At 40.3% G+C, this 15,056-nt stretch overlaps 2 protein-coding genes across 4 annotated transcripts; one reads left to right on the top strand and one right to left on the bottom strand.

Annotated features, from left to right (window-relative positions):
* Positions 1-1,926: 1,926 nt before the first annotated feature.
* On the bottom strand, positions 1,927-10,765 carry LOC121704548 (phosphatidylcholine transfer protein). 3 transcript variants are annotated; one of them, XM_042084844.1, is made up of 6 exons: positions 10,506-10,765; positions 9,218-9,332; positions 5,067-5,176; positions 4,244-4,415; positions 4,072-4,139; positions 1,927-2,881 (listed from the first exon to the last, which is right to left on the bottom strand). In XM_042084844.1, the coding sequence occupies exons 1-6, from the start codon at positions 10,629-10,631 to the stop codon at positions 2,804-2,806; spliced, it is 669 nt and encodes a 222-aa protein (XP_041940778.1). In that variant the 5' UTR covers positions 10,632-10,765; the 3' UTR covers positions 1,927-2,803. The 3 variants fall into 3 exon arrangements, with proteins under 3 accessions (XP_041940778.1, XP_041940779.1, XP_041940780.1); XM_042084845.1 differs by having other exon boundaries at positions 5,097-5,176; positions 10,506-10,761; XM_042084846.1 differs by lacking the exons at positions 9,218-9,332; positions 10,506-10,765 and adding an exon at positions 4,553-4,889 and having other exon boundaries at positions 5,097-5,176.
* An 824-nt stretch (positions 10,766-11,589) lies between these two features.
* On the top strand, positions 11,590-14,691 carry tmem100a (transmembrane protein 100a). The gene is made up of 2 exons (XM_042084848.1): positions 11,590-12,355; positions 13,038-14,691. Exon 2 carries the CDS (start codon positions 13,113-13,115, stop codon positions 13,536-13,538), a length of 426 nt encoding a protein of 141 aa, XP_041940782.1. The 5' UTR covers positions 11,590-12,355; positions 13,038-13,112; the 3' UTR covers positions 13,539-14,691.
* Positions 14,692-15,056: the final 365 nt, after the last annotated feature.

Raw genomic sequence — 15,056 nt, 5'->3', positions numbered from 1 at the left:
CTTTTAGACGAGGGACAATGTTCATAATAAATTAAACAATCCACTGATTGACAAATTCACCATTTCATCTCAAAAGGCTGCACTCTTCTGTTCAGCTATGGACAGAGCTCACCATTGTGTCCACTAGGGGGAGATAAAATGACCACATTTCAAGTGGAATGTTTGGGAATAACTGAGGAAGAACCATTGCGAAATGATGAGCATATGACATAATGAAAAATGGAGGGCTGCTTAAGTCCTTTCAGATTCTCTGCCACCTGGGCTACTGAATGTATAGACATTGAACCAGTTTAAAAGGTTGAACATCTACAATGAACTGTATGAGGATGGAACTGATCCAGATAAGAACACTAAATCTGTAAAGGGATTTAAATTGAAAGTGATGCTATGAGCAGTGAAGTACCTTGTATATGGTCATGAACGTCACCATAGACACCATATATGGCAGTAAATGGCAGGCCACTATGGCCTAGATGTCAAAGTGAGAAGTGAGGGGCACAACACAGTCAAAGTTGACCCATGGGCAAATTGTATTGGAAAGTAGGAGTGAAAGGAAAACGGAAATCACCACCAATTCATTGTTTCCACAGTGAGCTCCTTTGTGGCAGAAGGGCACAAACTCATTTCCTGACATTGACTGGCTTTCTGTGAGAGAATTCATCTAAGAGTTCTGAAGGTGAAAAGCTAATTGTGGGAAATGCTTTAAAACATAAAAAAACACTGTAAACCCAGTCCTAAAAGTATTATTTTCTTCATCCATAGTTACTGCCTACAGCAATTTCAGGCAGAGGAAGGCTGACTAAAAGTTTGTGTAGGCCCATACTGAGAACAGTTGAATTCAGTAGTTATTATGTTCGCAGTTTCTAGAGTTTCAGTGAACATTGATAACTACCGTTTGAATTCAGCTCCTCGGATGACCCTACCTTTAGTGTTCTATCTGTAATGAGGGAGTGTGGAGAAAGTTGTGTTGATAACATGCCATCTTCGGCAATATCTCATTTCCGAATTGGTTTGTTCTGAATATTAAACGTCACATTACATTACATTACATTTAGCAGACACACTTCTTGACCAAAGTGACTTACATATGTCAGCTACATTACAAGGGATCACATTGTCCCCGGAGCAACTTGGGGTTAAGTGCCTTGCTCAAGGGCACAACGGTGGAATCCGGGAATTGAACCGACAACTTTCAGGCTACTTTGCACGCTACAGCTCCTTAACCACTACACTACCACCGCCCCTACATTACACTATTTTGGCTAAGCTAAGTAGGTCTTCAGGCCTACAATATCCAACTAGTTCAGGCTAGGTCCACTACTGACATTGGTCAAAAAAGTAAATAAAAAAAAATAATTTAACTCTTCATAAAAGGGCTACAATTGCTTATAACAAGAAGCAAAGGTCTCCACTGCATTTCGTAACCTAATATCAGCTAGCTAACAACCATTGAGGGGATGCCAGTCGAACTTGATGTGAAGTTGCGAGTTAGCTGGCCTGAGTCAAATCAACTGACCTTTACCTCAGCGTGTGAAGAGGTTGACAACGTAGCCTAGTACTTGTATTGTTTCGCCTTGCCCGTCGTTTGGGTCGTTGTCGTATGGCTTTATGATGGATATACATCTTCCTTCTGCGGTTTCACATAATAATGTTATATATTCCGCTACGTGGCTTATTTCAGACACCTGGCCTGTGGGACAAGGCTTTTTGAGCGCGCGTCCTTCTTCTACCATGGCCGCGAAAGCGTAATGACGTAAACTAGGCGCCAGATGGCGGCTGTGCACTAGGCCTAAAGTTCTCCCACAAAAAATGAAAGGGATCAGATGTACTAGTCTAGTAACTACACTGACAAAAGTGCTCCTGGCAGATTGGCTATGATTCATGAACCATATGTAGGATAGGACAAACACAAAGAAAGACAAACGCTTTTCAAAATGTAGTTTTGCCCAATGCATTGCATCAGCCAACAACAGGATTTTTAATACCAGCCCTGCAGTGTAACATTTTTACACCATATGAAGGTAGCAAACCATAGGTGATATAAAAATTGTGAATTCAGAATCATCCACTGCAGCCACCTGCAGAAGCACAAGTCATTTTGTGAATGAAGTTGTTGAGTAGGATAGTCCTTTGTTTCAAGTGCCCAGTGTCTCAAGAAATTAATTTGTTCCAGCTTCTAAATATAAAATGTTTTGTCTTAGGCTACATACAGTTTGTCCTCAGGAAAGTACAGCACAGACAATCACCATCCAAACACCTTGATTTTTCTCCAAAGAAAACAAATCTAGGGTCAGCAGTACACCATCAAGGAAATTAATGATTTTCAGTGCAAGATTGTTCAGAACAAAATCAGAAAACAACACAGTTGCAAAACAGTGAGTGCAAGGTTCAAATAAGGAGGCATCCTAGATATCCTAGAACCTATAGATACAGTACACGCAAACCGATGTATCCATCAATGAAAAAAATATCCTTAAAATCAACAGATAAAATACTACAGGATCATGATGTTGTCAATATACGCATCACATTAGTAAAACCTCTTGTGTGATTTTATGACATAAACTTTGAAGTATGTGCTAGTTCAAGTGATACATTCTGTAAAATACTAAGACTACCAATCATAAAGTACAAATTGGCCACCACAGCACCAAATTCATTTTGTTTGCAGTAATTAAAAGCTCACCAATGCCCCTGGACAAGATCCAAAAGCTAAGAGGTTCACCGCAGTATAGAGGGACGGACAGCACATAAAATAAGATTCCATGTAGAGAATCTGTGTATTTTTGCAGCCTCAGCCATGTCATTTTTTGTTCTTGCAGTAGTTCTGATAGTTGTTGCAAGCCTTCTGCATGTCAGTGAGGAAGCCTGGAACACCACTCTGAAATGAAGAATGTGACTCTGTTAACATTTACCATACAGCTTTAGGTGTACTGACCACTATCTCAGGATTGAAAAGTGGAAATAAAATGGCTGACACTAACTTTAACTTTATCAAGGTCAGGATCAAGATAAATGTCACTGTTTTCATACTGAAATGTATGAACAAAATACCTCTTTTTAAAAAATAAAAAAAAAAGGATTTGTTTGTTTAAATGGTATCACAAACTGGCTGCTGGGGACCACGACAGGAAAAAAATATCAGGCTTCCCTCCAGTCAGATGAAACAAGCGATCCCAAACCTTTTTTTCTTCCAGTAACACAGCCCTATTTTTTATTAGCACCACTGTTTTTGTTGGATTCATGCACAGGGGAATATAACTTTTTATGATCTTAACAAATGCACCCATCATCTAATAACACAAATAAACTTATTCTGAGGTAATAAGACTGTTGAGTCAGTCTCACTCAGCTGAAGATCACAGCACGCAGTGCTGAACCCATGTACACTGCGTTCCATGGCTGAATATAAAGTAGACTTCACAAGATTCTAAAACAAAATAAGCCTGAGTTAATAAATGAAATGACACAATGAAAACTTGTACACACTTCAAGACAACTACAGGCAGCTTTGCTTCCCACACCAGCAGCAGTGATAGCCTGTCATGCTAATGGGCACAGTTTCTGGTCACTTGCCCATCACGCTGACATTAAACCACATTTTTATGGCTTACTGCTAGCTGTCAGTGAGCTATGAGGGGATGGGGAAAGCAGTGTGGGAATTAAAACTTGGCATGGCAACAGTGACATAAAAACACTTTTGGAATATTTGATCTAATGTTATGTAAGCCTATTATAAAGCTATCGCATCAGTGTCATACAAAAGACATTTCTATCAGAGTTGTGGCCATTATTTGCAAAAGGTAAACAAAGCCCATCATCATGTGCTGTCCTACATTACAAGAGACATTCTGAGATGTATGACGCCTTACATGCCTCACTTACAGTATAGAGTATCCAAAATATTTGAAGCAATGTTTTTAGAAAGAAAAAAAAAATATTTGACAGCCACTTTTTACACACAGTGGTGCTGTAAATGAGTGTGCCATTGAGACAGCATTGCTTATTAGTCTGGTAAACTCCCATCTGCAGTGATCTGGTTGTTGCCAGTAAATGTGAAGCTAACCTTACCTTAGCGGCCCAGTTCACCAGCCAAGTTGGTATCATGCCACCGGGGTTATCAAAGTAGTTCATGAAGACTATCATGAGAATCACAAGAAGCAACAACTATTAGTTCATTGTCAATACAAGATTTTTGTTTAAATTCTGTGTCTAAAGAGACAATGATATAATGCAGTTATACCTTTAGTGCCACAATTACCATCACTCTCTATAGCCAGACTCTGCTTGTAGTCTTTCACTCTGATCACTCCACTCTTCTCCGCGCACTGAGATACCAAAGAGCTCCTGGCCAAGATCACCCAAATCTTTCTTCCATCTATATCAAGATCTTTGCGTTCTCTCACGTAGATATACTATATTATGGGTAGTAAAGGAATATAGCAATTTACAGCTGTACAGAAAAGAAGACAGATTATAATTATTATTATAAAGGGAAGTATATGAATATGATGATGAATGCTTGCTAAATAAAACCAACTAAATGCAGTACAATCATGTTCAGATTCAATCCAGCGTGTATAAGCAACCCAAAAGTAGTTTGACATTTTCTCATGGAGGAAAAGAGGGGAGGGTTATCTTGGGTCTGTCCATCAGATCCAATGATGACACGGTCCAGCTTCTCTTCAGCCTCCACAGTCTTTTCCCCTTTGGTTGGCTCACTAATGGGACGTCTCGGTTTGTGGGATCCTGTCATCCCATGTGATCGCTAGGAAGGGCTGGAGACAACAGATGTGGAACTCTTTCAAGGCCCTGATCTGACATCATCCAGGATAAACACACGTAGAGGACCGTTGAGATGTAGATGGCATTATATACGGAAACCTTTTCTTTGTTGAGACTGTAGTCAGAGAAAACATGTTCGCAAAGAGGACCAAAAGTGGTGCAGATTTGACTGAACACATTGCAATTCATAACAAATAGGTTAATAAAAGTACTGTAACTGAAATGGTTAATGGCACTGACAGATTACAGGGTTCTTCAAGAAACACATTTAGCAAGGATATTGGTGATTGAGAAATATTTCTGTAGGATACATCTCTGTTCGACAACGGGAAGGGATATTTCACTTCCCAGTAAATTGCAGACTGCCCATCATAGTCTTTTTCAGTAAGCTCTGTAGAACAAACAGAAAGAATAGAAAAATCAATATCTAACTTAGGTCTCAACAAAGACTATAGCGTCATCTATAACTTGTATTTCTTTTTTGTAGGTGTCCATTTTACCCCTCATATAAAATCTATACCATATATAACCATATGCTGGTTATGTAATTAACAGTGGTTCTACAATTGGTGGACCAGTTTAGACTCTGCGAAACCCCATGCACATAACCGTGTCTTGCCAAAAACTAATACCCAAGTTGCCACCTTGTGACTCATGACATGACATAAATGATATTTAAGTGTTCTGGTCAATCATTGCCGGGAGCCTTTCTGCCAGAATCAGAGTTCCAAGTGATCCGTATATCTGGTGGTCTTCCATCTGTTGTAGAACCATGGTTACATACATCACCAGCGTTCTACTTACTAGTCTCTAGACTAGAGATGCACCAATTGAGAAATTCTGGGCCGACACCGATACCAATGTATAACAATTTGCCCCGATAACCGATGCCGATACCAATATCGTTTTCTTTGTTTTTGTTGTTAATTATACCATTTAGTAGAGTGGAAAGAAAAATATTCATTAAAAAAATAACTGAACCATTTTCAAGTCTTTTAGGCCTTTAAAGCAAAACATTTATCTAGTGCAGAGTTGATTTCGAAGCGGTTGTGAGGGCCCAACCACATGTATGGTGCTGCTATGCACATGGCATAGGGCAAAGAATAACAACAAAGTTTCAGGGGTTTTTTTTTTAGCCTTTTCACTTTTTTGTGTACATTTTTTTTGGCTCATGCACACTCACAAATAGGACCTGTTGTTATCCACAGCAGAAGCCACATGAACAGGTGGAGCAGTGCTCAACACAGCCTGCACATAAGATATTTATCCTATAGAATGCCAGGCATGTAGCTCCAGTAATTGATGTTTCAGGTCTGAAGACTGTCTTCCCATACACCATGTACTCCCTCCACTCCCGGGTGATCTCATTGGACCCCCTCTGAGGAGAAAAGACCTCAGCGCCCACTGATCTAGGGAGGCAGCATCCGCTTTTGTGTCTGGGCTGAGATCCTCCTGGTCCTCAGCCAGCATAGGAAGGGTTCAAGATATAGCCTCTCCAGTGTAACAACAGGCGTCGCAGCGGCCAACATGCCTGCAAAGCGTAGCAGCACGGCATACAAAAACAATCTGACTTTATCTGGCACACGTCACCAGTCCCAATATATTGTGAACTCCGTTCCCTCCGTAAGGCATGCTCACTCGGCAGTCAAATCTAACCAGTTACATATGAAGTCCGTAGACTGGGTTCACCAGTGTGCTTCTCTCAAATATAACTGGCAGGCCAAGAGCAGAGGCGTGTGGAGTAGTGTCTGAGCATTTATGCTGACCAGATCTGGGCACTCTGCACAAATCAGCAAGTGGATGTCTGATGTGCACAGCATACGAAAGGGCAGCTGTTTGAGATAAATGTTCAGGCGCTGCAGGTCTAATAGGTCAACTCCCAACGTCTTTCTTGGACAATGCAAAGTAAGTGGAGAACACGCCTCTTTGTGTCTGGGGGGTTTATCTCCTTGATAGCATCCTTGTGCAGGAGTGACTGTATTTCTGAGAGAAGCACAGAGCATATTTGACGCTTGGGGTGTAGCCCAGAGTTCAGAGTGGGCTGGTGGCGAAATTGAAGGCGATAGCCATTGCAAGGGTGTTGAGGACCCATGGGTTGAGCCCCAGCACTCCAACTGTTGAGGAATGAAGCACCTTGCCGCCAGCCTCATATAGGTCAGCCTCACGTAGGTTTTTTTTTTTTTGGGGGGGGGCAGCCTGCTCGTCCCTAGATAAGGAGGAAGAGGGCCTGCCAAGCACTTCATATTGAGCAAAGCTGTGCTCCACTTGCCTCCTATGTGGTTTTTGGCCGGCTGCCAGTAGTGGGTGTGGTGGGTTTACAGCACTTGAAGATATTCACCTGTTGGGGAAAGGGCGTTGGTTAAAACTTGTTGTGCCGGGCTGCACCAGGGACTTGGCGCTAACACATGCAGTGTGTAGTGGAGTGTTTAGACAAGGCAACGATGCTGGGGTCTGGGCATCGCACGTTGTTGAGTAATGCTAGTTCATATAGTGCTAGACCAATGAGGTAGGTCTGCAGCACTCAAACATACTCACCTGCTAAGTCTCACAATAAACCAGTAATTCTGTAAGAATTCCAAGCAATTTCAGAATCGAAGCGAATGTCAGCTGTGGTAGCCAGTTGTTGGGAGATACGGCTACTCCAAAGATAGCTGTTCCACCACCACAGTAGCACTAGCGATGTTCTTTTCTCAGCAATGGTGAGAATGCGAAATACAATGATTGACGTGAACACTGCATTATATCGTCTATGTCATTTAATACGTCACGAGGTGGTAACTTGGATATAAGTTCTCAGCAAGAGATCCAGCTATACACGAAGGGGTTTCACATAATCTAAACTGCACCATCTAGCGGTCTAAAGACAAGGAAATAGCATCTGCAGTGATTTTTGTCACACAGTCCTTATTGCCAAACGTTTACTAGTCCTTCCCTCAACGGAAGAGTATTTTCTAACAAAGTCATGGTGGTCCTCTATGCAAACACAGACAGGAAAAACAACTGGAGCCAGCTGAGGCGTGTCAGTTTAGCAAAGCAGAAGGAATACCTTTGGCAAATAAAACAAATCACTGAGACAAAACCCCCTCAAACATTATGATGTGAATCCTATGAGTCACCTTGTGCCGTTACGAACTAAGGATGAATTTCAAATCAGGAAACTCGTTACAGATGGACAGTCACCGTAAAGTCTACTTGCATCTTAAACTTGGAACTAGTTTTCTTTTGGATGTTTGTAAATGAAAATGATGATAAAGCATGGAATCCATTACGAATCGCAGGGGAAATTACATAGAATAAAGAGAGTTCAACACTGCCTAGACATACAGTATCTGCTGTTACAATACTGTACAGAGAGTGTGGGTGTTCAGATTTAGTGCAATCTAAATGAAATAAAACACTTAAAAGGATTAGATGTAAGCTTATGTTTTCAAAAAACGTAGGTGTATGTAGGTCATAAGCTAGATAGATAGATAGATAGATAGATACTTTATTGATCCCGAGGGGAAATTCAAGGTTTTGCTATCTACTCAAGGCAACAACCGATACAGGGGGAGGGGAGAAAAATTAATTAGTTCAGATGTACACTGAAGAGGACATAATGAAAACATTATTTCTACATCACTATCTATATCTCTACATCGCTAACAATCTATCATCACAGGAGCAAAATCTTGTACTGCACTAGAAAAAAAGGCTAGATACAATTGTGTTTTTATTGCAAATAATAAACAACAAATGAAAACAATAATAGGAAAGAATAGCCTATATGATCGCTACATCACATAATTTCATTTGGGGATGAAGAAATATTTCACTACACTACTAAGAACACTGTTACATTATGAGTTGACATGAGATTACCTGTGAGATACTTGAGGTTACTGCCAGCATGAAGTCACAAAGGATGAGAGATGTGACATGTGAGAGAAGAGACAATTTATACAGTCTATGCGTGGGATTTTATTTCCCGTTAAAAAAAACAAGGGGAAAGCTAAAGGGAGGGAAAGGATAGAGAATCTGAAGAAAATGAATAGAGATAGTATTGGTATGGCCTATGTGTATCTGTGTCACTCCAACTATTTGTCTCTCCCAACTATTTATTTTGAACTTGTTTTTGTCATAGCAACAAGAGTGCTGTGTGCAAACATTTACTGAATTTCAGTATAATGCCAGCTCTGGAATTGCTAAAACATTTGCTGACATATCAGATAGTATAACGATATATTGATTTCGCAATTTTCATTTATTGCGTGAAAATTAATACCATGACTAATCTAATAAATAAAAAAAAACTGCCATTTTAACTAACAATATATTTCTGCAGATTAATATTCAGGTGAAAACCCTTCTTTTTATAGAACATGGCCTTCTAATATAGCCTTTCAGTAATGCAGCCTTGGAAAATGTGACACAGAAATACTCCTCGTATTACCTTTCACATAGCTGTCCCATTGTTTCCTGTAGGCCAAGTCCATGTAAACCTCAGCGCACAGGTCTGGAGTGCAGTTTAGAGAGCCAAAAACTTTGTACTCATAGAGGCCAGTTTCCTGTGAAAACAAGAAAGTACTTCACTCATTCTGTCTTTATCTTAAACATTTTAAAGATGCAGTAGGAGGTGAAACATCAAGTATATGACCTGATAGCAGTGTATCAGAGAGCAGAAAAATTCCACCACTGTACCTCATAAAATAGAGAACCAGATTAATGATATATAAATAGTTCCATAATCAGGGTAAGCACCTGACATACCATTTGTATGCTCATTTTCATCCTCAAATTGACATTTTCTTTTAAAACTGCACCACTTCAACACATCATGTTGACAAAATTTTACCACATTAAGACTAATGGAAATATAGTCCAAATGTCCATCAAACGTTCAGAAATATGCTGACCTAAACTTAGCTTAACTTAAAACTTAACTTAAAACAGATAGCTTATGCATCAAACAAGTAACAGCCTACCAACAAACGTCCAGATACTATTTGAACATGATAATAACTGACCCGTTTTCTGTCAAACAGGTTTTTTTTTTCAAACACATTTTCCATAATTATGTAACTTACTTAACCAGGATTACTTAAATGATGTTAACCCAAGGAACGATAATGAACTGATGGTGAGAACACATCACACAGATGTTCACTTCAACACACCTTTAACATTAAAAGTAGGCCTAGGCCTATATATATATCTATAATTGTCAATGACCAATTGCCATACAACATTTTTTTCATTCTTCAACACATGTAGATTTAACAAACAAAACAAAACATAAACAATGCTCATGCAGGCCTAGGCCTCGTGAAACAAAGCGCTCACCCCAATTGTGAAATGTATTGCATGTTGCCTATTAGGTTACATGTATCAGAAGTTGATGAAGAAAATCGACAGAATTCTTGCAACACTGGTCACACAAACTGAGGACAGGCGCATAGTCAGATTGAGCCATGGTACCCTGGCTAGCACTTCCTTAGCTTTGCTGCCTGCAACCAACCACACTCACCAAATCATGTTTTAAAAGTTTTGTCGAAGCGTTTCATCGCATCAGCGCATCATTGTAACAAACGTGCTTCCGATTCTGTTCGTCAATAGAAAATAATCTACAAGACCACACAATTATCATTCTACTGGAGTACTAGTAGCAAGCTATGTGCTAACAGTAATTATGGCGAGCTAAACCTGTCCATTCAGCATCTAGCTATTCCCCTTTAACGTACCTGATTGTAGCGTCGATATATTTTGACTCCCATCGTCTCTGTAAACAACTCCCATCCTTCCACCTGCGGCTCATCCAGCTCTCTCCATGCCGCTTGAAACTCGTCCTCTGTAAAGTGCAGTGACATGATTTCAAAGGTGTGCAATGTTGGATCATATGATCAATGACTGACCAACACCGTAAGAACTGCGTCAGCGACACTCCGCGGCATTCCAATCTGATGCCAGGACGGATGTGATCTGCGAGCTATATTTTGTCGTCTTCAGTGCAGCAAACATGTAGTGTGCCATTTAGAAGGGTTAAGGGATCTCCCTAACTGCCCACAGTGACCTACAGTATCGGTTCTGTTTTGTGGTGTTGCGTTGCGTTGTGTTTATGCACCTTTAAATGCGGTAATTCTTATTTTTGATCACATAGCCTATTTTGAATGAAAGACACAAGGCAATCGTGCGTGCATATTTATTTTAGGCCTGCAACACATGCATTATGAATATATACCTATTCATGCAATATATAGGCCTACACTGGCGCTATATTGATCTCGGCTTCTCAAACCAGAAGCCCAAAGGCATTGACCTGAAACAGAATATAGCCTCAATGCTTTGTCCTCGGATGGTGTCCATTTCCATTCAGTGAAAATGGTCACAGATGAACACACAATTGGAAATGGAGACTCCAAAAATTCCAATTATAGGTCAGAAATCCTTTTGATGGAAAGAAAACTGACATGGATGCAGTCATTTCATTTAACATTTCAAACTAGTTATGATTATTGTGTTTTCCCCCAAAGTTAGTGATTTCATATACTGCATATAATGGGGTGATAATTGATTGCGCTAAAACAGCTCTACTTCCTGTGCCCAATGGAAATCTTGTATCTCTTTTTGGGAAGGGATCACCAGCAGGAAGGAAGAGCATAGACAACACCCCATATCACATTACTATGTGTCAGAAAATCTGACTTTGAATTGGCTGAGGGGCAGGAGTAAAATAACACCCAGTGCTTGTGTTTCACATGGCCATGGTGGGGGCATTGGCTGGACCTTAAATAAACAGCACCCAGTGGTTGCCCCAGGTTGCAGCCACAGCAGCCAAAGACTTGGTGGGTCATATGAATGAAATGATTAAAGCAATTTCAGAATGACAGTATTTTCAGTCTTAAGTGAAAGGAAATACAGTGTTGATTGCAAAGGATAACAATTCTGGGGTAGCCTACTTTTAATAAACAGATTACATTTTATTTGTTAAAGATTACATGGCTGTAATGTTCTTATGTCCATCTATCTATCTATCCATCTGCATGTCATTAGGTGCTGAGCTATAGACTATGTGTCTATTTCCCCCATGCATTGTAGGCTACTTAAAATGCAGTAGAATGAAGCTTTTTGTTTGACTAAAGGTAACGCAAAGGTGTTGTTGATTAAATTTGGTTCATGCAAATGGCCTGGGACTTTCCTTTTACAGGACTTTTCTCCCATTGTTTTGCAACATTGGACTTGTTTTTTCAGAGTGAGCAAGTCACTCCATCTCCGGGGTCTCGAATACTTCACAAAATGTGTATCCCTATGAGATATGTGCAGCAGAGCAAGCCGCTGTCGCGCATGAGGAAACTCGCTGTGGATATCCAATGAATGGGAGTCAAATTCCACCTCCGTTAGTCTCTGGTTCAGCTCCAGACGAACTTGGGTGAGACTGTGCGCAAGACGTCCTAAGTCATTCGCTCTGGGTCTCTACTAATAGAAAAAGACTCTTGAAGAAATTCGTTCAAATTAGTTAGCAGGAAAAGTTAGCAGACACATCACAGTTATTCCTCCGTAAACACAAGGAATCGCGATGGAAACTGTGGAAGAGGTAAGCCACTTTCCTGTGTTGCATATCATGTTACCTTAAATATGGTTTCACTCAAGCTCATAGTCGTGCAGTATGTTGAAACAGTCTATATTAGATGTGCTATAGACACTTTTAGATGGCATACCTATTTTTTTTAATCAAATAGCCTATATCATTGTCTAAGAAGGTTTTCGAACAACTAAAGAAACCATGCCTTTTCTTTTTGAAAACTTCTACTTAATAGCCGAACAGATGCGTCACTCCGTTGCAGCGGCAAATAGTCATCCTATTAAGAAGTAATTTTGTTTTTATAAGATATAAACATAAAATATGTTCACGTAGCCTACTTATATTGGCAACGCCGTGGGTCTATGTAAAAGTCATATTAATTGTCATATTGCTATGTTTGCAAACTTTGGTGATGACCAAACTGCTTGTGAAATAACTCATAATTTGGAAGGTGCTCGAATTTCACGGAGCAGATCGTAATGTCATATCCCGCGCTCTCTAGGGAATGTGACAGCTCGTGCTGGGATGAGAGCATCTGCGTCATTCAGACAGTTTTTGGTGTGAGAAGGGTGTGTGTGCGTATAAGAGGGCAACTGGAAAACTGTTTGTGTGCACTTGAAGTTGTGTTTATACTGTAAGATGGAACACCCACCAAAGCATTGGGCTTAATGATGTTTCATCATTCTAACTGCAGGTTTGGACATACTGACAGAGCACAGCTGAGGACAAAGACCTGTAAAACAAGACTTTCTCATTGCTTTGTTCTGAAATGCCAGAGGAACTCTCCAAAGACACAATGAGAGTGCCTGCAGCCAGAGATCGCATTCTAGCAGAGAAGACCAACAATAATGAAAGCGCCCCTGTGCCTGTCAGTACCACAGGAGTTTCAGTGCCCCTGGTCAATGAAGTCCAGCTCACTGCAGCCACTGGTGGGGCGGAACTTTCCTGCTACCGCTGCACGGTACCGTTTGGAGTGGTCATTCTGATTGCCGGGATTGTGGTCACTGTAGTGGCATACAGCTTTAACTCGCATGGGTCCACAATATCCTACTTCGGACTGGTGCTTCTGTCGTTCGGCCTGGTACTCTTGGGCTCCAGCGCCATATGCTGGAAGGTGAGGATGGAGAGGAAGAAGGAGCGGCGAAGGGAAAGTCAGACGGTGCTGGTGACCAACCACAGAAGCCTCTTTGCATGAGACCATATACATTTGACCTCTATAGGAGTATGTGCCAAAAAGGGACAAAAACAATTTACAAGTAACAGAGAGGGAATGAGGAGGAACTAGCGAGAGGCCGTAAATTGATGCGGATTGAATAGGGTGAAGAAACAGTGGTTGTGTTCCTCTGTCCAGATGTTTCAACATCACTGACTGGTGTCAACGTGGTGGGCCTGGCTGACCCATCTGGCTCTTACCACAGTCCCATGTGAAGCCGCTCACATGCTGACAAGCCTTGGCTTTGAAGAAGCTGATGGTTGTTGCTTTCCTTTCCCCTGCTCCCTCCCTCCTCCCACTCATGTGTCAAAAAGACCGACCACATCTGGGCCGACTAGGAAGGAAGCCAAAGTGGATGTATCGAAATTAAGACAGAGAACCTCAGCGCAAACCCATGGAGGGGAAGCTGCCCATTAATCCTCTGTTGCATCCTGTGGTTAAGGATTAATGAAAAGGGATGAGGATTGATAAACCAGGGAGGGAGAGGGGAGGATAAAAGGAAAATCCAAGAACAATGAATCATTCTTCATTGACTGTGATACCTTTACATACACACCTCTTTTGAAGTCTATCGTTGGGTTGACACCCTCTCAGTGACTTGTGTATTTACCGGATATGGAAATATGGTACTAATAGTTACATACACATTAATGAGAGGCTGATGCTGCAATAGCTAAATGGGCTGCAAGGATTAGATTTTGATATTCACTCTGAGTACATACTTACAGTATCCTATGATTGTAATACCAGACACATGGCACGAATGAAGTGCTTTCCAGAATTGTATACTCATTGTAGTTGAATTAGAGTATTATTATTATTATTATTATTATTATTATTATTATTATTATTATGTATTACTCAATTGTACCTGTCTCAGAAGTCTCAATAAGCACTTTTGGTCTATTTTATTAACTTCATTAGCATATTCTTTGAAATATGATAGATTCTGAATCAACACAGGCTGTTTGGTGTTTGCTAAATTTTGTAGTATTACTCATATTGAGGGTTATAAAAGTCTTTATCACTTTATTCCAATTAACAGTTATTAATGTTGTTAGTAGTATTATTATTGTAACTACTATTGTTATTGTCTAAGTTCTGTCTTAATTCAGTTATTCAGTCAAAGTGCAATATTAATATAACTTGTTATTTAGTCACAAATTTAATAAAATATGTTCTGAAATAATAGTTTTATATTTTATATGTAATTACATTGACATTTACCCTCCTAAGCTGGGTAGTGGGCACATCATCATCATCATCAACTTTATTGCCAGACTCAAGGTCCATTCAGAGGACACAGACATGACATACAACATACATTAAAAAGACAAGGATAAACATATACAGAGAAATAGTAACAGTAGTGAAAGAGTGTGTTTTCATTATGACCAGAAATATTCCCATGAAAAGTATGGTGTGCTATGAGCATCTTGTACACCGTAAGAAAATTCAAAATAGCTATCTTGCTGCCATGAAATGGTGTGATTTTTTGCA

This window comes from Alosa sapidissima, chromosome 3 (assembly GCF_018492685.1).
Source record: "Alosa sapidissima isolate fAloSap1 chromosome 3, fAloSap1.pri, whole genome shotgun sequence".
Taxonomy (NCBI): Eukaryota; Metazoa; Chordata; class Actinopteri; order Clupeiformes; family Clupeidae; genus Alosa; species Alosa sapidissima.
Note: the sequence above shows the minus strand (reverse complement) of the source record. Positions and strands in the feature narration are given on the sequence as shown.